The following is a 27,689-nucleotide window of genomic DNA, read 5'->3' on the forward strand; positions in this document are numbered from 1 at the left end:
GCACACTCACTTCCTGCTGGAGCTGTTCCTGCGGAGAATAAAAATACACTCCTAGCAAGCCAGCTAGACGAGTTGTGAAAAAGTTATGTCTGGCTGTCAAGTGGATAGAGATAGACTGATTTTGAACATGGACGTTACTCCTCGCTTCTCCGTACATTAACAGCAGAAACCACCCCCATGTCCAGAGAGCCGGCACTGGTGACAAGTCAACTGCGAATGGTCAGATTGTTAAGCTAATATGTCCCGGTAGCTAGCGTTAGCAAGGCCAGCCAGCGTTAGCAAGCTGGTTAGCTAATACACTCTAGGCCTTGAGTAGCTTGTTTTTACTTGCGCTTCTGGCATAGTCATGATATAATGATGTTTTAGGCTTGTGTTAAGTGAGTCAAAAGCTAACTTTGATAACTCTCAGTGACAGTTTTGCTATTGCAGCCCTGCTAAAGAAGCTAGGCTGTGAGCAGTTGGCTGGCTGCATCACACTGAGTGAACTGACAGGAGGCTAAAGCCGAGGAGATCTTGTTATGAATAGTGCTATCCTTTTTAAGTTGAGCTAGATAACGTTTGTCATTATGTTACTTAGCATGTCCCTGGCTAACTAGACGTTAGTCATCCAGTTGTATCGTTGTGTGCTATCTTGAATCAAGTCTGGACATCCTTTATCAAAATAGACGCTAACATTTTGTGTTGTCTGCATTTTGCTCTCTTTGCAGTAAGTTACTAGCTGTCGTTAGCTAGTAATGTCTCTAACGTTACCATCTGCCGATATACTTGAAACACCTCCTGGATATCCGTTTGAAGAAATCAACCATGAGGATATTGAAGTTGAGGAGGTAGGTTGTGTTTATTTGCACTCTAGATGAATGAGTTGCAGACTAGCAAGTAACTGTTACCGTAATTGTCCATTTCCAGGTGGTGGGAAGAGGAGCTTTTGGAGTTGTTTGCAAAGCCAAATGGAAAGGCAAAGATGTGGCCATCAAGACCATTGAGAGTGAATCAGAGAGGAAGGCCTTCATTGTTGAGGTATTGTTGTAATTGCTGATACTTGAGTTTGTCTCATTACTGCAACATGTTTAGTTGACAAACACTGTCCATATTACATTACATTACATGTTAGACGCTTTTATCCAAAGCGACTTACATACTCAATACTGTGGACAATCCCCACAAGAGCAATTTGGGGTGAAATGTCTTGCCCAGGGACACAACGACATGCTGACTGCAGTGGGGTTTGAACCTGTGACCCCCTGATCCGAACACCAACGCACAACACACTAACCCACTACGCCACATGCCTCCCTCTGTATCCAATTACAGTTAAATTGCTTCACTTCATGACAGTGCTATCAGTAGTCACGTGGCAGAATACTTGTAATGACACACTTGGTGATACATATTTGTGTACTTAAAGTATTGAATAGCACACATACAGATGGGATTGTGTAAAACGTATCCTCTTTGTCTCCAGCTCCGGCAGCTTTCACGTGTGAATCATCCCAACATTGTGAAGTTGTATGGCTCATGCAATAATCCAGTAAGTTTACTGGAATGTTATTATGTGTTATCTGATCTCTAAACTTCACACCGGTAATGCTGAGTCAAAATACAGTCTAGTGTCTGTATTGTGTCTCTGATGTTTCTGATTCTATTCTCTCCTGCTCAGGTCTGCCTTGTGATGGAATATGCTGAAGGCGGCTCATTGTACAATGGTGAGTGTGGACAACTGAACAATACTTTTATATTACACATGTCAGCATTTGTTTTGCCTTACTATTAGTGAAGTGAACACAGCTTGGCACACACATACAGTAAGAAGCAGTCCTGTTCAGTTGACCCCCCCACTGTTTGCATGTTCAGTCACCTGTCCAATCTCTTTGCACAGTGACATGCAGCACATCCTTGTTAGTCCCTGTAGAAAATATCCACATGGACCTAGGAAATAGCAATACGCAAACAACAATGTCTTTACAATTTGTGTCTTAAAACTTGTGCAGATATGAACTCAAACATTTACCTTGTGTTTAATAAGTAGGACATACATTAGTCTGAATAGGGCATATGGACCACTAAAGCTGACCTGACTTAATTGCTAACAGTTTCTTAAATAGTACGCCCTTCACTGGTTCCAGTTAAATGTTACCTATTGTTATTGCCGTTTGGGTCATGATTAGTTAGTTTTGACCATTATTGCTATCATTATAATAACATTGCAATTCCAAAATGTATTGTTGCAATATTAGAATTGCTAAAAAAGTCCCACAGGGTCAAGAATTATGAGTAATCAGACGATGGACAGGTTTGTTTAACCTTTTTTTTTATGTAGGCGAATGGTTAAATGAACACACACCGCAGCCAACTTCTTTAACTTTGACCAGAAATGCATGAACGCTGTTTTCCTCTGAAGGCTTATTACCAACATATTGGATGGTTTACTTTCTGTAAAGTGATATATTGGAAATCTGCATAAACCCATGTTTATTTACAACCCGTCTGATCATTTACAAGTGTTTGCCACATTGGACTTTGATGCAGCAGTTTTTAATTGATGGCCAAAACTAAAAGAAACAAAACTAAAAACGATGTGTTAATAACCTGGAAGTTATTGATGTGTGCAAGAGTGTTTCATACTGTTTATAGGCTATTATCTCCTTTCGCAGACATCAATGTTTGGAACATATTTGAATCCCAAGAGGTTCAGATTGCTAATTTCTTTATTTGTGAAACCAACAATATGAAAGTCTGCTGTGCTTTACACCTTACCATCACCTCTTTTCCTCACTCACTGAATCTTTATCAAAGTTATTCCTATGGCACCATAACTTTGATGACATTCAGTTGAGTTGTAAAAACAGTTTTTGAACAATGTTAGCTAAATATTTCCATCTGGAATTACCTTGTTGAAATACTTAGCAAAAAGGTAGCCAGCCCTTTTTATGTATGTATGTGTGTCTGACAGCGTCATGATGTTCTGTTGTTTCCCTTCAGGTTCATTGTGTGTGGTGGTGGTTGTGACTGTGCTCTCTTGTCCACAGTGCTGCATGGTGCTGAACCCCTCCCCTATTACACTGCTTCCCATGCCATGAGCTGGTGTTTTCAGTGTTCCCAGGGCGTGGCCTACCTCCATGGCATGAAACCAAAGGCTCTCATTCACAGGGACCTCAAGCCACCCAAGTATGCTCCTCCTCACCTCACACACTCTTGTCTCCTCTTTCACTGTGCCAACACAGTGCCTGGTGGTTTCCTTTCAAATGTGTTTGCTTTAGTTACAGATGTTCAACAAATACTGTACTTTCAAATGGTCCGACTGTCTTTATGTTGCGTGCCTAAAGTATATGTGTTTTTATAGAGCTACACAGTAATGCAAATCACTAAAATAATGTGTAGTTCCTCAGATGTTGTCTTGCAAGATCTTTATATCTGGACATATAGGATTATTGTGTCTAAACAGGTGTGGACAGGTGTGCTGAGGGTTCCAAGTAGACAGGGTCTGAAGCAATTTTGAGGATTATTTTAAGTATTAAACAACTACAGTGGTCTTGGTCAATCCAAAATGTTAATAAACCTCAAACCTGAATATTTAAGGAAGTAAAAGTGAGGTTTTGGCTTTCTTAGGAGAGAATATCTACGTGTGCACAATTATTAGGCAACTATTAGTGTGCAGAATAATTATGCAACTAAAGGAAAAACGAAAATGTTCCCATGTCACTGTCCCATCTCATCTACTCTGTTCAGAGATGTTGACTGTTTCCTTTCACTGTAAATCTCCCATTTAAGAAGGGCCCGCACTTTCTCAATAGAGTTTAGGTCAGGTGAGGAAGGGGGCCATGTCTTTATTCTTTCATCTTTAAGGGCTTCGATGCATGTGTGAGCATTGTCCTGCATAAAATCATGGTCTTCTTGAAAGATGCAGACTTTTTCCTGTTCCACTGATGGAAGAAAGTGTCTTCTAAAAACCAGCAGTAGATGTGGGAGTTGATTTTGAGTCACCCTCATCTCATCAGTCCATAAAACCTTTGAAAAATCTTTCTTCAGATATTTCTTGGCCCAGTCTTGACGTTTTAACTCATGTGTCTTGTTCAGTGGTGGTTTCAGCCTTCCTTACCTTGGCCATGTCTCTGAACACCTGAGACTTCTGGGCCTCCAGGTAGAATGCAGTTCTGGAATATGACAGCACTGGAAGATAATGGCTTCCTGGTGGCTTCACATTTGATACTTCTCAAATCTTTGGCAAATTTTTGGCCCCTTTTTTTTCTCAATATGTTTTTTGAGAACCTGTTCACTATTTGCAGTGTGGGATCTCAACCAGATAGGACTCACTGCTGATTCAGAAACCTGTGTAAGTTCTATTTTTGTTTCTAGACCTCTCTGTTTCATTCATTCTACTCTGAAGGCTCAATCTGATTGTGTGAAGTCACACAGTTTTAGTGATGTTACGTATTGCGCCGAGGCTTGGGAGCGTGTGTCGAGTAATCCCCGAAGCTTTTTGTGAAGCATGTATCGAGGCTTGTATTGTTTTGGGCCAGTGACGTCATCGATGACAAACGAAGCCTCGCTGCCTGTCGATACCACGTGACTGCTTCAGAAAGTGATTCAGATCGGTTGAACCGTTGAACCACAACGCTCATAATACCCATGGATGTATAATAAGAACCATATTACCCCTCCTGTACCCGGGCCCGGTGACACGATGGAATTAAAAGAGCTCAGACCCTCACTTATATAGAGGTCGGAACATGTCATAAGTATAAATAGATACAAGCATAAATAAATGTAGGAACATGAATAAATACAGGAATAAATACGATGGAGTGTTTTCAGGGAGATTCAGTGTGCGGGCTGTGGCTCAGCTGGAAAGCAATTGACTCACGACCGCAGGGTCCCTGGTTCAATGACTCGTCAATAAGTCTTTTTTGTTGTTTATAAAAGCTACAGCTAAATGAGATAATGTAGTTAATGTAGTCTTTGATATGGTTTAGCCTTTCTCACGCTACAACATGGTTACGTTTATGAATATTATTAAGGAATACAAATCCCTCTTTGCAATGTTTACCAGCCTCCTTAGGCTTTTCAATCACAATCATTCAACTGGAATAAAAACAATATTGTTAACATGAACATATGATTTAATGTTCGTTGTTTAGAGTTATTCTAAGGCTTTACTCATTGGGAACTCGGTATGAGATCGGGCACACTGTTGAGATGTCTGCCTGTTTTACACACTTTGACCAACAGGGGGGTTTGTGTTCAAATGAAGCCCATGATGAAGCCTCATGAGATGAACCCTTTTGCGAACCAATTAGCTGGAAAGCTTCAAAGCCTCATAAGGCTTCATCTCGCCATCACTACACCGTTTCTACTGGTGCGCATCAGCTGCAGAGAGTTAACTAATTAAAGGGGCGTGGGCCCATAGCTGTGACAAACCAGCAATCAGGACTGGTGTCCATAGGCAGCACTTTCCTTGAGCGTCAGCTTCAGCGTCAGACAGACGAAGACAATAGAGTCCTGCGGGAGTCACGAGGAGGCAAATCCTACTTTGATTGAGCTAAGTATCGCTGGTGTTTTTTAGCCCCTCATGCTAAAACATGTGTATATTCTCCATTCCTGTTCATGTGTCCTTTCGCAATTATTACTGGCTCCGTGCATCTCCTAATTGTTGTAACCGGCCTGCTCTCGTCTATCCCACATGCTCCACTGAGATCCAACATCTAGTTACAGGTGGCCTGTGGAACTGCCAGTCAGCTGTTCCTAAGGCTGACTTCATTTCTGGCTACGCTTCCCTGCAGTCTCTGGATTTCCTTGCTCTCACTGAGACCTGGATTACTCCATCCAACACAGCCACCCCAGCAGCTCTCTCCACAGCATATTCCTTCACCCATACACCCAGACCCACTGGCAGAGGAGGTGGCACTGGTCTCTTGCTCTCTCCCAAATTGAGCTTTTCCCTCTACCAACTACCTAACTTCACTCCTTCCACCTTTGAATTCCATGCCGTTACTGTAACCCAGTGGTTCTCAAACCTTTTCTGTCATGCCCCACTTTGAACAGGTGGGCCTTTTCAAGCCCCACCTGTTCCTCATCGCTCCAATCAAATGGTAGGCCAAGCTTACAATTGTCAAATGTATCGTTCTATACCAGGGGTCTCCAACCTTTTTTAGGATGAGGGCTACTTTAAAAAAATAAAACAAGTCGTGAGCTACTTTTACTCCTATTTTTTTATTTTTTTGCAGTGTATAAATGTAGCACATTTTAACATTATTATATGCTTACCTTTAACCTTTGTGTGCTGTTGGAAGATTATTTTTAAATGTTGAAGTGAAATGCATCAATCTGGAGCACTTTGAGCACAACATGAATTGATGGATACAGCTCTCAACACTCAGATGAAAGGGAGCTGTAGACTTTTCAATAATCCAAACATCTTTAGAATATGATCACAACCAATAACAAATCATTTAAACTGGTTTATTCTTATCTTATGTTACCTAGTTAGCATTCTTTCTTTTCATTTATGCATATTTGACTAATCACTCCCCTTTTAAACTTTTTTTTTTTTTTTTTACTGTCCTATAGTACACATTAGAATGACTTCTTAGTTTATTTTGTACAACTAGGCTATATTAAATAGATAAAGGTGTGCTCTCTAGCTCTCTCTCTCTCTCTCTGTCTCACTCGCTCTTCAACCTTCCTAAATGTTCCCACACCACACCGCTCCTCCGCTCCCTTCACTGGCTTCCAGTAACTGCTAGAATCCACTTGAAGACACTGGTACTTGCGTACCATGCTGTGAATGGATCTGGCCCTTCCTACATCCAGGACATGGTTAAACCATACACCCCAGCACGTGCACTCCGCTCTGCATCGGCCAAACGGCTCGCTGCACCCGCACTACGAGGGGGACCCAAGTTCCCATCAGCAAAAACACGTGGGTTTGCTATCCTGGCTCCAAAATGGTGGAATGAGCTCCCCATTGACATCAGGACAGCAGAAAGCTTACACATCTTCCAGGGCGGACTGAAAACTCATCTCTTTCGACTCCACTTCGAGCAATACAATTACTAACAAAGCACTTGTATACTAATAAAGGACTGGCTTATCTAAAGCTAGTTGAGTAGCACTTGAAATATTTTGGCTCTATGAAACCTGATGTACTTATATGATTCTGTTTTCTTCAAGTTTTTATCTTCTTGGTCGAATGCACTTATTGTAAGTCGCTTTGGATAAAAGCGTCAGCTAAATGCAATGTAATGTAATGTAATTTGCAACAAAACCTTTGATTGTTCTTTGAATGGGATGGCCGCATCCCTCTGAAAGACCTTTTGATTTTTCAGTGTCAGTTAAACCTATTTCTTGGGCCCATTTTGCATGAGACAAAGGAGCCGCCTAATAATTATGCACACCTTCATGTGTAGGGTGTTGATCTCCTTAGGCCACACCCTCCCTCATTACACAAAAACACATCACCTAATATTCTTAAATCCAATACGCATTCAAGTTTATACAGCTTGGAGTTGGAAAATATGCATAAAATTGATGATATGGTCAAAATACTCACTTTCCTAATAATTGTGAACTCAGTGTATAGACACAAAAACAAATGTTATTACCAGGCTAAAACATGTTTATTTCTGCAGTAAAGTTGGGCATTTGTTTTAGAAAATGAACTGCACACAGCGTTGGAAATGAGCCCCATTATTTTTCCCATGAAAGTTGCTTAGTGGCGCATGAAGCCAAAATGTCTCGACTACAGATTGATATAATTACCTGGATGATAGGGAGATCTTCTGGCTCATGGTCATTTGGCCCTGCTTCTTAGCCGTGCTCCGTTCAGTCATGTGAACAGAGGAGGAAAATGAACTCTACGGCTATTAGCTGTTTTCACTTTTCACAGAATGTAATGATTTAGAAAAGGGCTTTTCAGATATTTGTACTGGGAACAAGAGCCCAATAGCTTAGCCTAAAAACTGTTCTTAGTTACCAAAGTTCACTGAGCCAAAACTGCCATTTTTTTGTTTTCATGCAGTTAACACCTCTGAAAATTGGCTTCAAAGTCCTGTGCTCATCCAAGGGGTTTGATTTTTAACGGCGATCTAAGGAACGGTACCACCCTATGGGCTTCACTGATCTGCCCTGCAGTTTGCTGCTTGGTTTGAAACTCGGTGTCAGGCTGGTACTGAAGAAAGGTTGGATCCCAGAAGAGACTAGTGGAGAGAAGGCTCTTGGCCGGACTCTCTGGGAACAACCAGCTGTTCTGTTTCCTAGAGAAGTGCTGCAGAGTTTCTAGGAATTACAAGGTCTCACATTGTGACAAATTGTCAACAAGGGTTTATCGTCCAATCCTTTATTTATATGCTCCTTTTAATGATCGCCACAGATTTACTACCTGTCCTACACTTGCATTCCCATGTCCTGTGATGAGATTGTGTCAACAAGCTGATAAATTGTGCAATTTAAAGTACATGGATGGCACCATTAAGCTATCAATGATGTGTAATCACAGCAGAGTCATTGTTATCTTATCTTACCAACTGTGTCATAAACCCTTCTCCAAGAGGTCCCTAAAGGACAAAAAAATGTATCAAGCGAAAAGGTTTAGCAACTAAAACCACCATTATAACCAGTATGTTGCACCTGTAGCTGGTTATGAAACTGTTTTAACTCTTACAATTCAGAAAGTGTTACTTTTATTATTAATCATTTCAAGTTTTTGCCATTTTCAGTGTCTAATAAGGTGTATTTCTTGTTTTTTTTTCAGTCTGCTTCTGGTGGCAGGCGGCACTGTGTTGAAGATATGTGACTTTGGAACAGCATGCGACATTCAGACCCACATGACCAACAACAAAGGAAGTGCAGCATGGATGGCCCCAGAGGTATTTGAAGGCAAGTATAAGAGGCAGTCCAAGTAGTTCTTTGGATACCTGCCCCGTTATTTGTTTTTAACTGAAAAGTGTTCATAAGTATCCAGTTGCTTTCTATAAACGCTCACTGAATCCTTTTAGGCCAAATAACCATCTTGCATATTTCTTTGTCAGAGGTGAAAATGAACTAAGTACATTTACTCAAGTACTATATTTAAGTAACATTTTGAGGTACTTGTACTTTACTTGAGTATTTCCATTTAATGCTACTTTATACTTCTACTCCACTACATTTAAAAGGGAAATAATGTAATTTGACTCCACTACATTTATTAAACATATACTTTAACAAACAGGACTTTTAACTAAATGCTTCTCTAAAAATGTAACTAGTGGACTAACTCTTTAAGTCACAAAAGAGTCAAATTATTTAAATTCTTTACAAAAAGTCAATCAGAGCTTTGTTTGTCTACAACAGTAAAATGCTACTTGATGCAAAAATATTATGAAGAAATGATGTCACATTTATAAATATAATTATATACACGCTAAAAGGTCATTTTTCTGCACAATGAGTACTTTTACTTTTTCTATTTTAAACACATTTCGCTGATAATAGTTTGTACTTTCACTTAAGTAAGATTTTGAATGCAGGACTTTTACTTAAAGGTGGGGTAGGTCATTTTGGAGAAACCAGCTCGAGTGCGCTAGAATTTGAAAATACACAACCGGAAAAAATCTGCCACTTCCTTACAGAGCCCCTCCTCCAACACACACGAACGCGCACATGACCAATGAGGGCACGAGATAAGTTTGTGCACAGATGGAAGGCTGACAGGCAGGTAGGCCATCCAGTTGTTTTAGCCGGGCCGGCTAAAATGATTGGTCGTACTTTTTACAGTACCACGGCTTCCACAGATGACATTTTTTTATGGATTTTTTTGTCAAAGCACTTAAGATATTCATTGCTATCGGGATGTTAAGAGCATTCCATGGAATATAACAAAAAGTGTATCTCGAGCCGGTTTCTCAAACTTACCTACCCCACCTTTAAGTAAAGCATCTGAATACTTCTTCCACCTCTGTTCTTAGTGCTTTTTCTTACACACACCTTTATTTAGCTACTTTTCACCTTAATGTCAGCTCAGTGCTCCCAGAATGGAGGAATATATTCTTGATCCATCATCTGCATCTCACTTTACTGTTTTATTGATGGTGGTCTCCTAAGCACAGTGAGGAGATGAATGGCGAGATGCCGGTGGCTTTATTTCCCTCGGGATAGGACGTGTACAAATTGTGTTCTCATTCAGCCAAGAGCCTAGCGTATTTCTACATGATGAGACATGTTCTTGGCGAGGGGGCATGGAGGAAAGATGAATTTAGCCCTTAGCATTATCTTGTTTTTTGGAGGCAAGGTACAAGACAAGCAATTAAACACCTCGCGTATGCCCTTACCGTGAACTCTTAACAACTAATTTGCATCAGTGTGTGCAGCGCAGCTACTTTAAGAGAGGTGTGTGTGATGTGCACTTTAATTTGGCCATAATAGGCCCAGTAATTACGCAACACAGGAGCTGTTCCTTGGTAAAATTGCTCCCCTATTTCCATCCTCATCCCCTCCTAGACGCATCCTCGCTCTCATCTCAATTGTGCCACAGAGAATTGCCTTTATCAGTCAGTCAGCGATGTCAAACAGCGTGTTCTCCCTGTTTGAAATGGACCTAAGTGTTGCTGTGGGTTCTTCTCTACTTGCAGGCAGCAATTACAGCGAGAAGTGTGATGTGTTCAGCTGGGGGATCATTCTCTGGGAAGTGATCACTCGCAGGAAGCCCTTCGATGAAATTGGAGGACCAGCTTTTCGCATTATGTGGGCCGTGCACAATGGTGAGTGACCAACTGGGTGTGTGTGTGTGTGTGTGTTTTTGGGGTAGCTGGAGGATGCAAAGGTCATATCCAGCTGTCGGCAAAAGGGATGGGTACCAAACCCCAGTAGTAAACGACCCCGGGGCTAATTATTAAAGATAACCATTTTATTTGTTTTGCATTTCCATCATCACATTAGTCTATAATGATTTGTTACAAAAATACATGTTATTTATTTTACATAAAATAAAAGCCATGTCAATTGTTGTTTCCACTTGTTTAGTTTTCCCCTGAATAAACCAAAAAATAACTGATAAAATCAAGTTAAAATCTTAACGACCCTTGTCAGACCACTAGGCCTGCTGGGAGACTGAACATGAATGGTGCAAGAGGCACGTTCACCTGTGTAGCACACCCTGCAAATGATTCTAGTTCAGAGATGGATGAAGGAGAATACTAATGGGACACTAATAATACCTGGGGACAAGTTTAATATTTTCACCTCTGAATCTGCCTGCCTGAGTCATCATAGTTTTAACAGGAGGAAACAGGGGATTTAGCAAACATTTGCAACATTTCTCTGCTTGGCTGCTGTGATGCCAAACGTAATCTGTTCCTGTGACCATGCCTGTGCAGTTCCTTTACCTTTATTTTTAACATTCAGGCACAAGACCTCCTTTAATCAAAAATTTGCCCAAGACCCTTGAGAGTCTGATGACTCGCTGCTGGTCTAAAGACCCCTCTCAGCGGCCTTCCATGGAGGAAATAGTGAAGATCATGACTCATCTAATGAAGGTAATCTGTCCTCACACACGCTGTCCCTCTCTACAAGGCTTTCATTAAACTGGAGTGAATGATTCAATAACCCTGAACAAATACTTACATCTCAGAGAGCAGAATGTAACATGACGGGAAACGTTTTAATGTATTGCCTTTCAAATAGAAGTGTTATGATATTTAGGTTACAATCAAGATATCATCAGGAATTTCCCCTCCCCCCTGACCTTCTACATACAGTCAATGCACAAACCAGTGAGCACACCCAACTACCATCCACTTCCATCCATGGGTTTCTGTTATTATTATTATTATTATTATTATTATCATTATCTTTATTATGACTATTATGGTATATTTTTGTATTTACAGGATTACATGTTTTACATCTATATTTACAATAATTGACTATTTATTATTTATAACCAAACTATATTATTTTGTTATTATACACAGATTTCCTTTCTCTGTTTTGTTTCTGGTCTCCATGTGTATTTTGTTATTTGTCTTTCCTTTGAATACTCGTTACTCTCTTGTGTGTATTTATGACACTGTACTTGAATGCACTTTTCCTGTAATTGTTATATCACTAAATACATTAAAAAAATTGCAAAGATTTTGTACAAACCCCCCCATCCCCAAAAAAGAAGGAAACGAATATATAATTAGGATGGACAGAGCAATAGAAACATTGAAAATGCAATTCCAAAGCACTACAAACCGCTCCTCTTAAAAGACCATACATTCAAATCAACCCATCTCAGTTTCAACAATACTAAACATTAGAAGCTACATGCATGAAAGGACGTCTTATTGCAGGACTGTTAGATGTAATGATGCAGGGGTAAACACATGAGTTTGCATTTGACCACTTGCTGATAAGTGACTATATGAGACTACTAAACATCATCCATCACACTGAACATAAGCCACCGTTAGCTTAGCGGTGGTGTTGTGCAGCCATGTGACCGTGCTATAGTTTGTTTATAGCCTAACGTTAGCTTTTTATTACTTCTGTTATTACATTTACATTTCAAGAAACATAAAAGTGGTGTTGATATGTGGAGATTATCATGCTGACTGAAATGTTTAAGTATCATTAACTTCCTATTTTCTGAACCCTTACGATGCTAACGTCTTGTTGGGTCTACAAAATACATCATCACTGCACAGCTCTATCATATGGCAGTCATTTTAGCTTGATGTACCTACTATGCTGGGAACTGAAGTTATTATGGATTATGTTTGACTTAACTTCACTCTTTCATGCACAGCTTGGGTAGAAAGATGTTCAATCCAACCAAGCTCACTCTTTCTTCAAATTATTTTTTCTTGGCAGTACTTCCCTGGATATGACGAACCGCTGCAGTATCCATATCAGTATTCAGATGACGGACAGAGCAACTCTGCTACCAGTACAGGTACAAGAGTCATCCTCAAACCACTTAAAGCCAGCATTTATCAGCACAGAAGGATATAGAAGGACAATGCATTATATTTCACTGATTTATCTTTAGATAGATTTACTGGTGCTAGTCTCCTGGAAAGCATCATTATTATAAAAATGTTGAAATCGGTTTTTTATTTCCTGCCAGCACCCAATAATTGTATCATGTCTGAAACAGCCATGTCTATGATTTTATGTTGAGGACTTTGGTTAGCTTTGATCTCATATTTACAACTTTGCACCTGTCTATATAACTTAGTAGAAGGATTTCAAACTGATATGAAACCACGTAAAGAGAATCTTGCCTTTAGTGCTGTATCGTTGGTTTGAACTATCTGAGTTTATCGAATGTTTACAGTGTTGTGAACCATCAAAGAAAATGCATTGTAAATCTTTGATGAAAGACACGTCCTGTTTCCTGGGGAACAACAGGTTCATATGTGGGCAACACTGGCACCAGCAACAAAAGTGACGCAAACATGGAGCACAGTGATTCCCAAGGGAGTAACGATACTATCAAGATCATGCCTCAGTTTGCTCCTTACTTCAAGCCAAAGGTAAACCAATACTACAAATAATAACTTTATTATTCATTTCAGTTTGACAGTTATTTGTAATTTAGCTGCACGAGAAGCAAATATTGTCAAACCAAGCTTCTGTAGTGAGATTTTCCTCTTGTTCTGTTAGGCAGACCCGTTGAGGTCTCTGCCTCTGTCGAGGGGGGGCAGTGTGGAGAGTCTGCCTGCACGGACACAGTGCCTGACATCATCTGACAGCAAGAGAATGAGCGCTGACCTGTCGGAGCTGGAGCCCAAGCTGCCATTTGCACCTGCAGGTAATGCCTGACGTCACACAGCACAAGACAACAGGAACAAGAGCGCATCAAAGCAAATTAGCAAGCTCCTACCAGATTTTGAAAGAAGCAAATTGTTCAGGAAAGGCATGCTGCAGTATTGTCAGTGCAAGTCTTATTGGAATGAGGCCTCCAAGTCCACCAGAAGCTCCTTCCCCGTTAGTTTGACTCTTATGTGCGTTCATCACTTAGAGGTGGAAATGGATTCCTCACAGAAACACAGATTTGACCTTCTCCACTAAGGCCCATCAGACCCTTCTGTCAACCATCTCCATGTATTGCAATGTTCTGACAGAAACAGCAAGCTCAATAGTGCCACTGAAGTTAAACCTCAGGAGCTCTAAGCATGTAGTTTGATTTGATTTAAGCATACAAAAATGTCAGGTTCCTTTTTGTCTATTTTAATGTTATTCTTTTACAATTTTTTGGCCAGTGTAGGGACAAAATAGAAAGGAAAGGTCCCAAGTCTAGAACAGGGACATGCGGTTATGTGGCATGCGCTGTAACCACTCTGCTACAATGGCACTCCATGTCAGGTCTTTTTGTTTGTTGCCTTTTTTATTTTTCTGCTGTTCTGTAACTTAATGGTCTAGTTGCCAGCTCATAGATTCCTATTGTGTACACCAAAGTTAGAAATGTGTAGTATGTGCCCTCAGCACATAGAAACTGCCGGATGCTAAATTGCATATGTTGGGCAATTTGCACAATTATTATAAGTTGCGTTAATTAGCATTAATTCACATATGCAGACAATAGCAAACAAATTGTTCTGAAGTTCTAGGGGACTCATAACTGCCATTCTTGATCCTGACATTTTCAGAAATTGATTCAACTTCCTCAATAACTACACCAAAATGGTCCAAATCAGCCAAGCCATTTTGTAACTATTGTCTGCATATGCTAATGAACACAACTTATGCTAATTGTGCAAATTGCCCAACATATGCAAGTTAGCATCCTGTAGTTTCCATGTGCTGGGGACCCTCACTATATATTTATATCACAAGACTTTGGTGTACTCAACATATCCGGGTTCACAATAAGACTCTATGAGCTGACAACTAGGCTATAAATGAATAACGTTACTGTATTTCCACCATCAACACCTGCAGTCTTTAGATTGATGTGTGGAACTTTGAACCCAATCAGCAGCAGAGCTTTATGCCTGCTGCTGATTGTGCTCAGAAGGTAATGTGGTGCAAGCAGTAACACTCCACGGCGCCGGGAAGGGACGGAGAGCATGCTGCCCTTGCACGTACAATGTATGCTCTGCATGAGAGGGGCCCACATGTCCGGTCCAGCTGTGGCCCCGAGTCTGTGTCAGTCCGCATGCTCGTTGTGTTCGCAGCTGTATGTGTGTATGTGTGTTTTCCGCAGCACGTCCGCAGTTTAAACGAGGCCATCGTAAAACGGCATCATACGGCACCATTCTGGATGTCCCCAAGATCGTCATCACAGGTATCACTGGACCCCCGGGTTTCCATGGTGACCGGGTGCAGCTGGCTCTGCTTTGCTGGTTTGGGCTGCTGTGCTCTGACATGGAGCTCTCCTGTGTGTCACTCCATACGATGCCAACACAACATTTTATATTCTACAAACATTAATCAGGGTTGGGAGGGTTAGTTTAAAAATGTAATCAGTTGCCTGTGACACGAGATTTTCATCGACATAACTACACTGTAGCTATGTTCGTTTGACAAATAAAGAACCTTGAACCTTGAGTTACAATAATTAGTTACACTTCAAAAACATTTATCATTAACCTAATCTGAGTATCAAAATAGAAGTAATGTAACCTGATTACTTTCTGTTACTTTTGGATTACCTCAATATCAAATGCAATGCAAATAAAACAGGAGACATTAAATAACAATAACATGTTTTTTTACTTGCTTTTTTAAGTGTAAATAACAATGTAACTTTTAGAAAAGAAGAAACCAAGATATTTAAGATAATATATAAAAATGTAGTCAAAGTAATAGTTTACAAACTAATTACTACATTAATCAAAAGCATAGACTGATTTTGTTTTTAATAAATCAGGTGTCCACCTACTGCATTATTTTTTTTCTTTGCGTAATTGTAATCAGAAACAGTTACCTTTTTGGTTTCCTGATTACGTAATCTCGTTACATGTAATCCGGTACCCCCCCAAACCTGAATATAGTTGAGCTGGTCCTGGAGTAACACACATGCTCTATGTCTCTGTGTCTGTGTTTATAGAAGGCAGAAGCAGAACATGAGTTAATATTCACATCTGGTGAGAAAAGAACAACGTTTTCTCAAGTGACGATGTCTTCCCATCATCTGTGTCACCTGTCAATCAGTGTATAGCATCGGATCAGGTGACACAGATGAGATGACCCTCTAACTCATGGCTCTGTCTTCTCCTCCCTCTCTGGCTTTGCAGTGCACCAGTTCTCTGAATTTCCGCTTGTCCTTGCCTTTCATGCATAAAGGACTTTGAGAAAGCTTGGCTATTTTTCTCCCCCTCTTGCTCTTTTTACATCCATTAACTTTGACAAAGTCATTTTTGATTCATTTCTTTCACATGAGGGTCAAAGCTATTATTACAAGCAGATACGGATGAGAGGAATGGGGACAGCTCTGGATGTCCTGAAACAAAGCGTCTTATTTGGAGCTGGGTGAGACACATTATCTGTGGCCAGTTTTATCCACTGATAAGGAAGTCAAATGATGCATGTTGTTAACGGTAGGGAACATCATCGCACGTGTACACCTGGTCTTTTACCAAGCAAATACATCATTGGTGGTCATAAAGCAGGGGTGTAACGGTATGTAAAATGCACAGTTCTAAGGTATAAACAAAACAATGCAGAAGATAAAATATTTTGTGATGATAGATAATTGGTTATTTATTTCACCTCTGCCACATTGCCTGCGTCTCCTTTACAGTTTCAAAGACTCACCGCTTGTCATCTTGTTTAAAGCAAAAGTAAACATTGAAGAGGAACTTTCCACAGTATTTTGAGATCTTACTGCAACAATACTGCAGTGACATGTCTATATGTCAAAGCCGTGAAATACTTTTTATTATTGCATTTTTAATCTGCACTTCCTGTTTCCATTTCAACATAAAAGCCTTCCAGGGTTTTTCTTTGTAATTAATAACTTTAACACAAAACTTTTGTCAAAATGTTTGCAGGACAGTGTTGTGAAAGTGAGGTTACTTGCACAGTTCTATTAATGAATATATAGCCAGCATTATGAAAAGCAAGCTTATTAGGTAAAGAAAGAGCTGGCAGTAAAGAAAGAGCTGGCAGTAAAGCAGCGCTGCCTGTGTGACACCACACACCTGAGAGACGTGGCAAGAGTGATGAAAACAAGACACATATATCCTGTCCTTCTGCCAAAGCTTCCAAGAAGAATTCTCTCTTAAAAATGTGTTCCTCATACATTAGGCCCAGGCTAAGGTACAATATATTAATGATACACAAACTGAAGAAAGTCACATATTGAAAGAAACATCTGGAACTGATGCTGGACTAATGCATGTACCGTTACCCCCCTGCCATTGAGCAACAACTGGAAACATGTGGCTGTGAGGTTAGAATTTTTCACTTAGTTTTTAAAGCAGGCTAAAAAAATGTTTAATGCATTTATCTGAATAAAAAAACTAAATTAGAGAATATACAAATTCAATATTGTTTCATGAAAAATGAATTCCAATAGACAGTTCTGCTCAGTCCTTTGTGTTTGTTTGTGTGTTGGTATATGTTCTTTTAGACAGAGCCTATAGTAAGCCTAGTGTTAGTGGAATCCACCTGATGTATTCTAGGTCGTGTAGAGGTTGGGGAATAGGAACAAAAGTGCAATCCACATGACTTGATGTTGAATATTGCTATAATGTAGGAACTATGTATGCCTTACTTATTTGTGTTTCGGCTTCAGTAGAACATATTATACTGTAGATTGAGAAATATAAGCACCATCGAACTCAAAAGCACTTAGATTTATGATTTATTTATTTAGTTGCATTTATAGTAATACACTAGTCAACAGTCCTACTATCATGGCATGCATTTGGGAATGAAAACATTTAAAGACTGTTAAAGTACTTTAAAAACAGATAGATAATTGCTTCCAGATAACGTTTTTACAAATTGGTTTACATACACCCAACTCACAAAACTCAATGGTTGTGTGTCATGCACATAAAAAACAAACAATTGCACAAAAAAAAGACTTCAATCAAATATTATATATATTTACCCGACTTAAATATAATGATATTAAGTAACATAGACTTATATTTCTAGCGACCAGACATAAAGAAATAATGAATAATGATACATTTCATGTGATGTCATGACATATTCTCTTTGATGCAAGTTCTGCTACATCTAGTCAGGCCAAAACTTCAGACCAAATGAATCAAGAAGCCAGATTTGGAGTTTAACATGTGTGGTATGGTGATGTGTGTATGTTTGCAGTTCACTGTCAGTGTGGCGGGATGCTTTTAGCGCTGTGGTCATGTTGTAGCCATGCCACAGCACATGTTGACAGACCAGGACCTACAGGGTTAAATCAGTGCAGCTGTCCCTGTGACGCTCGGTGAGCCTGGATATCTGTTGAGCAAACATGGGCACCAATCTCCCACCATCACTATCTGCCATCTCCACTGCTCTCACCCTCTGTCCTCTGTTCATCCTGTCCACAGCCACATGCGAGCCTCAGAGACGGCGCTCAGTGCAGGACCTGCCCGGCATCTGCTCAGAGTCCAGCCAGGTAAGACCAGGCCCGCTGCGGAGGGGTGCGCTAAGACAGCGAGGGTCACTCGGTCTGTGTGTATTGATGTTTATGTCCTTGACTATACTTTACTTATGTAGTGCAGAGTTTCTCTCTAGAGAGGCGTTTTGACATTGTTCTACTGAAAAGGGGGCACTTCTCGAAAATCTAACGTGTACGTACCCAGCCAGGCTAGATTTCAATTAGTTTGAAAGTCAATTTCCATTCAGTTACGGACAGAGGTGGAAAAAGTACTCAGATCTTGTACTTATTAAGTAAAAGTACCAGAGTGTATTAATACTCTGTTAAAAGTAAAAGTCCTGAATTCAAAATATTCCTCAAGAAAAAGTACAAAAGTATTAGCATCAAAATATACATAAAGTTCCAAAAGTAAAAGTAGTCATTGTGCAGATCGGTCCAAGGGTTATTATTTCAGAATAATATATATGATGTGCAAAAATTGTACTTAACCTGTTAAGCCCGAGAGACCCCGGTACCGGGGCACTGCCGCAACATCTTGCAGGAAACAGTGTCTGAGGGCATGTTCATTTAATAAACTATGAATGTTTTATATCCATGTAACGGGAAGAAACTCATCTAACTGATCATTTTGATTTATTTTTCTAAATAAAACCCACAATGCTAACACTGAGCCTCTGAATTAGCAACGAGCGAAAAATGCTAACAGATTACTGCACCGAAAATCACTCACAAAACCTTATTATTTATCTTTTCTGCACATCCATGACATCGTTTCACATCGTGAGGTGACACAGAATCGAAGGGTACCCTCATTATCACTCAATTATACGAACTCGCGACTTTATAAACAAAAACAGACATCAAAACATGTGGCGCTAGGTAGCTAAAAATGCTAACATGGTTTACCTTGTGTCGTAGTCTTGTCAAACGTGGTCTTCAATGGCATTAAAACGATAAAAACGCTGCTGAAGTTAATCCATAGGTTAATCCAATGTGTCTGTGTCCCTTTGAAATTATTTCTGATAATCCATGAGCATTGAGACTGCTTTTCCGTTTCTAGATGTCAGAGCTAGAGTGTAGGCTCGCTCTGATGCAATTCTGAATGCGCGAAGCCTCCACCTTTTTGTTGTACAATGTTAGTGAGTGGGGAGATTCCCCTTTGATTCTATTGGCTCTAACGGTCAGAAAGAGATGTCAATCACCAAAATCGACCAATGGGTTCCAGAGAAACGGTAAAACCCCCATTTCCACCCAAATCACCTCAGAGGTGGAGTTTTTTTTGCTAAATCTCTCTAAAAAGGTCAAATCTCACTTGTTTTGCATCAATCTTGATACAGGGTACTTATATGTTGTACTTTGGATTCCTAAAGCTTTTAGTCTACCTTACCATCATCCAAGGGTAGTTTTCACTATAAGTAAAAAAGAATTTTTGGACGGACACTATCATTTACAGTTTTTTACTATGTTCAATCTGAATTTTCATTAAAATAAAAAACATCTATATTGATTCTGACTTTTCTACATCCAACTCACAGGTTTATCATTACTTTGAGAAAAAAGATTATTAATTTAACCCTTTTAGAAGGGAAGATATGGTCATTTGTTCTGGGAATGTCATTTTCGAGCCTGAGACCTGAAAAACAGGCTCAGGTTAAACAGGTTAAATACAGTACTTGAGTAAATGTACTTAGTTACTTTACACCACTGGTTACAGACATAAAGACAGGAAAGTTAGCATTAGTATAGTGAAAGTCAAACATGGTAGATAATTGTATGTTGCACAATGCACCTGTGTGTCAGTGAGTGGGAAGTGAACGCTGAAAGATGCTGACTACACTTAGAACTCTGCTATTTGTTGTTTTGCTTTGCACAACAGAAGAGTCATCTATATGAAACATGTCTGACTGGATCTCTCTATCGTTTCCTTGAAGATAAATTGTCCAGTGGTTGAAACTATTGCCTTAAATTGCAAGACGTCTGCGTAGCTGCACGGCACCACCGTCTTAATGTGCGTTCTTTACTTTTTTGTAAAACAAATATCATTTGTTTTAATACTTTAAAAAAACATATGGAAAAAAGCTTTTCATAAATCCAATTGCTTCCTTTACAATGAATGAAAACACATTGAATGTTTGACAGTAGTTGTAGGGGTGGAGTCCTCCTTCGTTCTATCACAAATGAAGTAAAATAATGAAAACTGTCACCGTGGGAAAGATAGCTAACCACAAGAGTGAATTACAATACATCTGTCTAGTGTTGCGTTATTTGATCAATGTGTTAAATCCCTCGCTTAACGTAATAAAAAAACAACAGAGTAGGTATCTATTGCACTGCTGTTCTAGAAGGACAATGTCTTGCTGCACTTTGTGAGGGTAACAAACAAACATCCAGCATGGGAAGAGTGCACTGCTAACGTCATTTTGCAAAACTAGATATCTTATTGGCTAGTTAGCTTTAGCTCATTGAGCAGTTCAAAGACAGACAACATATCAACATGGGTCGGTTTAGATGCTCAATGTGCAGAAACAGCGTGATCTGTCATTGCTTGTAGACTACTGTACAGTTAACAGCAGAAATGAGTTGCTGTCTCTCATCTCATCTGTCAATCAAAGGTCACCATGAGGCATAGAGAGCTTTTTCCAATCATTTTAAATAACACTTACCTTTTATTTTAAATTCTAAAAAGGATTGGTGGTGATTTCAGTTGGACTTGAATCAAATTTGATCATAACTAATACCAATGTTCTTTGTGTAATTATACATAAATAGCTGAACTCTGCGAGCACCCAGTCAAAGGAGTTTATTGTATCATAACTCTCCTCCTGTCTTGTGGGTTCTTGACTGATGCCATCTTTTCAAATATGTGATGCATTCTTTGTCAAGATGGAGAAGTCCTGTGGGAGAAAGAGTTCCACAGTAAGACATTTGTTTGATATGTCAGCTCCAAGAAGATGAAGACATCAGTGCGCTCTCCTCAAACACACAGCCTCGAATACGATCCCTGCTTCCGAGGAGTCCTCCTGCTTTCCCAAACATTAGTCTCCATTTTGTTTAGGAGGAAACTCACACCCCTGTGCATTCAAAGGTTCATTAAGAGTTCACCATAACGACTTTGTACAGAGATCCTGTTTCTAAAGAAGATGGATAGTGCTGTTCTGCCTGTGGGGTTCCCATTGCTCTGACAGCACCATTGATCATGGAGTTGTGTTGGTGTGAATTTGCTTTGTTATCATGTTTTCTTCCCATATGGAGAGTTACTCTGAATCACTGTGTGACAGATTCACCTCAGACTGAATAATGCTTTTGTAGTTTCTCTGTATACAAAAAGTCTAAAATCCTGTTGCATTTTAGACTTTAGAATGTTCATAGTTTGGTTTGTCTTTATTATACCAGACATGTTTCTTCAATCATCTTTTTTTTGGATGCATTGTATTTGGAAAATTGACTTATTTTGTGTTGTGTGTGGACTATATCCAACATGGTGTACATTCCACAATTGAGTGTTGCCGATGTGGTTTGCCACCTGCAGGCTCTGAGCTTGACATGCCTGCTTCTGAGAGCCAGCATCTTTCTTCAATTGTGACCCCATGCCATGTCATGCCCCCGCCTGCACCCAGCCTCCTTTTTCCTGAGCCCTTTTTGTGCGGCCCTCTCAGACCAACACTGTCATAACAAACATCCAGAAGCCGATTGGTTTGAGCAGATTGGCTGATGTTGCTGCCATTTCATGTGGTACTTGTATCAACGGCCGAGGGGCGCTCTCCTCTCTTTGCGGCTCTCAGACTGAGCAGTGAAGCTCATTCAAGCAAAGTCTGAGAGCAGATATCTTGCAGTTGGTGAAAAACATTGTCAAACAAATATACAGAAGCCCAAATGGAAAAAGAGAAGAAGGGAGAAGATAGTCTGTCTTACAAAATTGCTGATCCAGTGTCAAGATATCCTTGAGATAAAAACATTAACAAAAAGCTCTGGCAGTGTTTCTTTTGGAGAGATGTGCAATTAGCGGCAGATATGTTACGGTCAGCTGGTGTTTGATTTCAAAAGAGGAACTTCAGCTGTTACAAAAATCATTGAAATGTTCAGGACCAACCTTTAAACGTCAGTCCTGTTTCCTACTGTGACATTGTGAGCTGTCAGTCTCCAACAACATCACTTTGATGGCATGAAGTCTGTCATAGAGACATTCACCTCCTCAGCTAACAGTCACAAACACGGTTCATTTTCTTCTGTAAGCTTTGTTTGGCCTCCAAGTGTGCGTGACAAGAAGACTGCTTTGCTTCATGTTTGAATGTTTGTGTGTTCTCCTGCAGGGGAGCAGGAACAGCAGCCGCTCCTCCAGTCCCAGTGTGAGGATGATGCCCCCCGATAAGACCAGCAGCAGAGGGTACTTCTCCCCCGATGACCCTACAGGTGATCAGTCGAGTCAATGATTAAACATCACAATTTCACCATGTTTTTCCCAAAGCTTAAATGTGTTTAGAGTAAGTGTTTTCCGCTTTCTCCTCATAAGTTAACTAACAAGACAAAACTCTACTCACAGCCTACTTTGTAATCATTGTACACATAAAAGGATGAAGATATCTGACTTGATGTCTAATGCTTGAGTGTTCGTACTGTGGCTCTTTCAGGCAATCCACTGCTTGGTTCTCATTGTAAAACAATTATTTGAAACAAATAGTTAAAAGCCCGTATAGATTATAAAAGCAATACTTAAATGAAATACCGTTAAATCCCAGATCAAATGTTTAGTGATTGTAATATAAGGATGGATGTCTGTTCCCTTGTTTCTTGTCCTAAATATTTGTCCATGTTGAAGTTCCAAATAGAGCTATATGATGAAAGGAAAATGTCCGACTTGATCCAACAATATAGTATTTTATAGTTATGTAAGTAACAAAACAAGCAGTCCCCAGTGCCTTGGCAAAAAGTTCTTTATGGAACAAAATATATGCTACACTAAAAACCATAGGAGTCACTTTATCATGGAAACAGCTGAAACCTGTGCGTGGAGTAGTACACAAGCACCTTTTATTTTCCACTCTAACGGATTGGGTGTGAAAGACCCCCCCCCAGAAAGCTTTTTGAATCAGAATACCTTTATTCGTGCGGGTCTACCAGGGGCCATGATGGTATTTTGTTAACAGTTTTTTATGAAAATGTTGAATTCCTAAGTTGACTGATTGAAAGGGGCCACTCCTGTTAGTCACCCAGGAGATTATTCCTGAGGAGAAATGTGTGGACTGCCAGCACTCGTGTCTTGAAGATACCCCCCCTCTGATTCTCTGTCCTCAGACACAAACGGCTCAGACAACTCCATTCCCATGGCCTATCTGACCCTGGATCACCAGCTGCAGGTACACCCCCCCCCTCCAGCCTCCAGCACCACCTGAAACTCATTTGATATTTAATAACTGAAATATTGTCAGCATTGCATCAGCTTTCACTGTGGCGTTCCCTCCTCACTCCCGGCGATGAATTGAAGGACATTGTAAATGACTTCATTATGAAGGGATTACCCTGGAAATAGAGTGTGAATATTAATACACATTGGCAGCATCACTGAGCTATCTGATGTGTTATTATCTGCCCAGACTATACATAGCTGATATAAATTGTGTGTGTGTGTGTGTGTGTGTGTGTGTGTGTGTGTGTGTGTGTGTGTGTGTGTGTGTGTGTGGTGTGTGTGTGTGTGGTGTGTGTGTGTGTGTGTGTGTGTGTGTGTGTGTGTGTGTGTGTGTGTGTGTGTGTGTGTGTGTGTGTGTGTGTGTGTGTGTGTGTGTGTGTGTGTGTGTGTGTGTGTGCAGCCTCTTGCTCCCTGTCCCAACTCCACAGAGTCCATGGCTGTGTTTGAGCAGCACTGCAAGATGGCGCAGGAATACCTGAAGGTGCAGACTGAGATCGCCCTGCTCATCCAGAGGAAGTAGGTCCAGCAGCTCGTAGTATCTAAACTCCTTCTGATCCACGCAGTGTTCAGTGTTGACCTCTAAGCACACTGCACCGGGGGAATATTTCACACACAGGCTGCCAGCACAGTCAGCACAATAACCGGCCCCCTACCCAGAGAAGTGTACAGATCAAAGCAAACTATTCACAGGCTCCAGGAAATCTAAAAATGATTTGTTTCTCTGGTTTTACATTTAATAGCTGTATGTTTTTAAATAAAATTAACTTTTTTGTTTTATTCTTTAAACCACTAACATTTATTCAAAATAAATTTAATTTATTTTATATAGTTATTTGCCAAAAAACTGCATTGTTTGTGGTGTAAAACCACTGCATCTTTTTTGTTATTTTGACCAAGGAAAACAAGTTTAAATTCATATTTCCATAAAATACCTGCTGTTTTGTATAGATGTACTTGTACTATTGAGTGGTTTATCGATTAGTTATTGAATTGTAACAGTTAGACTGATACTTTTCAAACATATATATTCTAGCTGTAAAAACCCCTGCAATGACTGGATGACACATGTGTACATGAGTGAGGATTAAAGAGGGTTGAATCAAATCCTCAATGTTTTCTTTTTGTATCTTTTAAAACGTAGAAGTGGATAAATGCCACGGAGCATTTGAAGATTCAGAATGGTTTTTATTACAAGTAGGTTTACACAAACGATGAATTAGCTTGGTGTAAATGGTGCACACAAAGACACAGAAGAAGAATACCTTTTCAAATCAAAAGAGGAGAAACTTATGCTATTATAAAAACAATTTGAAAGACTATTGTAACAAATAAAAAATAAAGACAATATGTACACAAAATATGTAAGAAACTGAGTGCGGTCAAATAAAATAGGAAAAATGTAATATGAAAGTGGAAGAAAGTCTGTCTATTGCCGGAATGTGGGTATTGTTTCAAATTGAGAAGATAAATAATTGATATCCTGATGTAGTGACAACAGCAGCGTCTGTAAGTCAGGTGTACGCAGGAGAGGTCATGTTTCTACATCTGTCCCCTGCGCAGGAAGGAGCTCATTGCTGAACTGGACCAGGACGAGAAGGACCAGCAGAACACGTCCCGTCTGGTGCAGGAGCACAAGAAGCTGCTGGAGGAGAACAAGAGCCTGTCCACCTACTACCAGAAGTGCAAGAAACAGCTGGATCTGATCCGGGTGCAGCAACAGAAGAGACAGGGCACGTCCTGATGAGGCGGAGACAAATGAACTGCTACCCCCCCTCCTCTGCCCTCCCCCTCCTCACCCCAGCAACAGAACACTACCCACCCTCTCTCACACACACACACACACACACACACACACACACACACACACACCACACACACACACACACACACACTGTTCTGTCGGAGACTTGCACTGTGTCCTGCATGTTGAAGACCCTCGCTCCGGTGGGGCAGGAAGTGACGTCCTCTGAACATTTGCACATCCTCACAGTGTGTTCGGTGAGCGCAGACCAAACAATCACTGCCCCCCCCTCCCTCTGATGAGTGTGTCTACATGTTTGCTCTGGACAGCCACTCAGTCCTCCACGATGTGAAAACCAAGACGAAGGCTGGTCAGTGAACAATGTGCAGGATCCCTGAGGATGTTTGGAGGCGTGGATTCCCTCATATGCAAACCCCCCACCCCTTAAATCAACACATTTATCTCCAACTTTTTTCTAATTGTGAGCATGAGCCACCTGGCGTGTGCCCCTCAGGTTTTGAGGTCAGAGAGGCATGTACTTCCTGTCTCTGATAAAGGAAAGCTGGGGTTTGTGTAGACCTGAAAAGCTCCTCATGCTGTTCAAACTACTTCTGGCTCCGAGCTAACCTTCCCCTTTCCACTTCTGTATTGTTTGTGCGTGTAGATGTTTTCGTCTTTTCTATCCAGTAGTTCACTTTGTATGATAGCTCTTGTGTCATTTTTGCGCTAGGAAATATTTTATCTGGTGGGGAATGCCCTTGCGGACAAATAGAGGAGCGTATACCTCCGTACAGTATCTAGTTTGTTTTTAGTTCACATGTTGCCTTAGAAGTTGCCTGCATTTTAAGTGCTTGTTTTATTTGACATGTCGTGGGGATAAAAGAAGAGGGTATTTTTTAATGTAATGGACTTTGAATGAACTTCTTGGGAGTGAGAAGCGTCTATGATTTACTAAAAGAATGCGTTTTCTTTTCTTGGTCTCATATCCCACGAATACTTTTGCACAATCAATTTAGCTTTGTCTGGTCATGTACACATTTTATTTCTCATTTAAACTCATTTTAAAATGGCAAGACTTGACGAGTCTTACTTTTAAATGTGTATCTGTGCAGGAGTAATCTTCATCGGGTCTCTTCTTCAGTTTTCTGATCATGGATTTAGCACACACCACAGTATATGGCAGTGATGAAGGCATTATGAAATAAACTGAATGGTGAAAAGACTCACTTTTCCTTGTGTCTTTCTGCTTCACTTATCAGCGTCTCCATTTTCTGTAAGGCCAGGTCATTTATGGAGAGCCTAGTAAGAACTGCGTGTGATGATCAGAGAAAGGTTTTCAGGTGCTTGAAGAAAAACGTCCTCACAAAATGATCATATATCAATTACCCGCCGCATGTGAACTTGTGAAGATGTTTTATTTTCCTTGCATGTGTCTATGATGAACTGAGAATCCAAAAATGCAGAAAGGTCTTGCACTACTTGTCTGCTGGTACTGTTTGTGCAGAATTCCTAAAAAAGTAAATGTGTTGATATGGAAAAGGATGATTTGAAGTTGAAATAGTCACACAGGGAAATGTAGTCTCTTTTTAACCAATTGTCCAATTGCAAAGGAGCAGATGTGTTATTCACGTGAAGCCTTACAAAAAACAAATGAAGTGGACATGAGGTGAGTAGATGATGGATAAATGCTCATTTTGTTGAGAAAGTACTCCTTAATTAAAGCTACAGATGGGTTCAAATGCTGATTCATTGCAGAAATAGGTTTTAATAAAATATTACATTTCCCTAAAAAGAAAAAATGTAATTTCTTGTTCAATCAAGGCATCAAATGAGTGTTATTTTATTCATCTTAGTAATGTATTTGATGTATGTTTGCAAACACTGCTGTGTGCTGCTCCCCCAGACAGCAGTGCCCCCCTCAGCCAGCAGGTGGCGCTGAGCCTCCAGCAGAGGAGCAGTTTCTCTCTCAGACAAAGAAGCATACATCCTCAGTATATCAATGGCTGGGATCAAAGTGAATCCTT

At 40.2% G+C, this 27,689-nt stretch overlaps 1 protein-coding gene across 4 annotated transcripts; it reads left to right on the plus strand.

Moving 5' to 3' along the window:
* map3k7 (mitogen-activated protein kinase kinase kinase 7) lies at positions 1–26,888 on the plus strand. 4 transcript variants are annotated; one of them, XM_034150427.1, is made up of 18 exons: positions 1–219; positions 708–827; positions 907–1,017; positions 1,463–1,528; positions 1,658–1,703; positions 3,027–3,165; positions 8,747–8,871; positions 10,605–10,733; positions 11,377–11,507; positions 12,829–12,910; positions 13,369–13,493; positions 13,624–13,771; positions 15,167–15,247; positions 18,471–18,538; positions 22,831–22,930; positions 23,813–23,874; positions 24,353–24,440; positions 25,485–26,888. In XM_034150427.1, exons 2-17 carry the CDS (start codon positions 735–737, stop codon positions 24,401–24,403), a joined length of 1,557 nt encoding a protein of 518 aa, XP_034006318.1. In that variant the 5' UTR covers positions 1–219; positions 708–734; the 3' UTR covers positions 24,404–24,440; positions 25,485–26,888. The 4 variants fall into 4 exon arrangements, with proteins under 4 accessions (XP_034006318.1, XP_034006317.1, XP_034006316.1 ...); XM_034150425.1 differs by having other exon boundaries at positions 3–219; positions 24,325–24,440; XM_034150426.1 differs by lacking the exon at positions 15,167–15,247 and having other exon boundaries at positions 2–219; positions 24,325–24,440.
* Positions 26,889–27,689: the final 801 nt, after the last annotated feature.

The sequence above is a fragment of the Trematomus bernacchii genome, unplaced genomic scaffold, assembly GCF_902827165.1.
Source record: "Trematomus bernacchii unplaced genomic scaffold, fTreBer1.1, whole genome shotgun sequence".
Classification (NCBI taxonomy): Eukaryota; Metazoa; Chordata; class Actinopteri; order Perciformes; family Nototheniidae; genus Trematomus; species Trematomus bernacchii.

Bases quoted from the DNA above. Each gene is read 5' to 3' on its own strand.
- map3k7 (XM_034150425.1), top strand. From the start codon at position 735: ATGTCTCTAACGTTACCATCTGCCGATATACTTGAAACACCTCCTGGA. The intron at 828-906 runs GTAGGTTGTGTT...GTCCATTTCCAG, and splicing joins AGGATATTGAAGTTGAGGAG to GTGGTGGGAAGAGGAGCTTT. The intron at 23,875-24,324 runs GTACACCCCCCC...GTGTGTGTGCAG, and splicing joins CCCTGGATCACCAGCTGCAG to CCTCTTGCTCCCTGTCCCAA.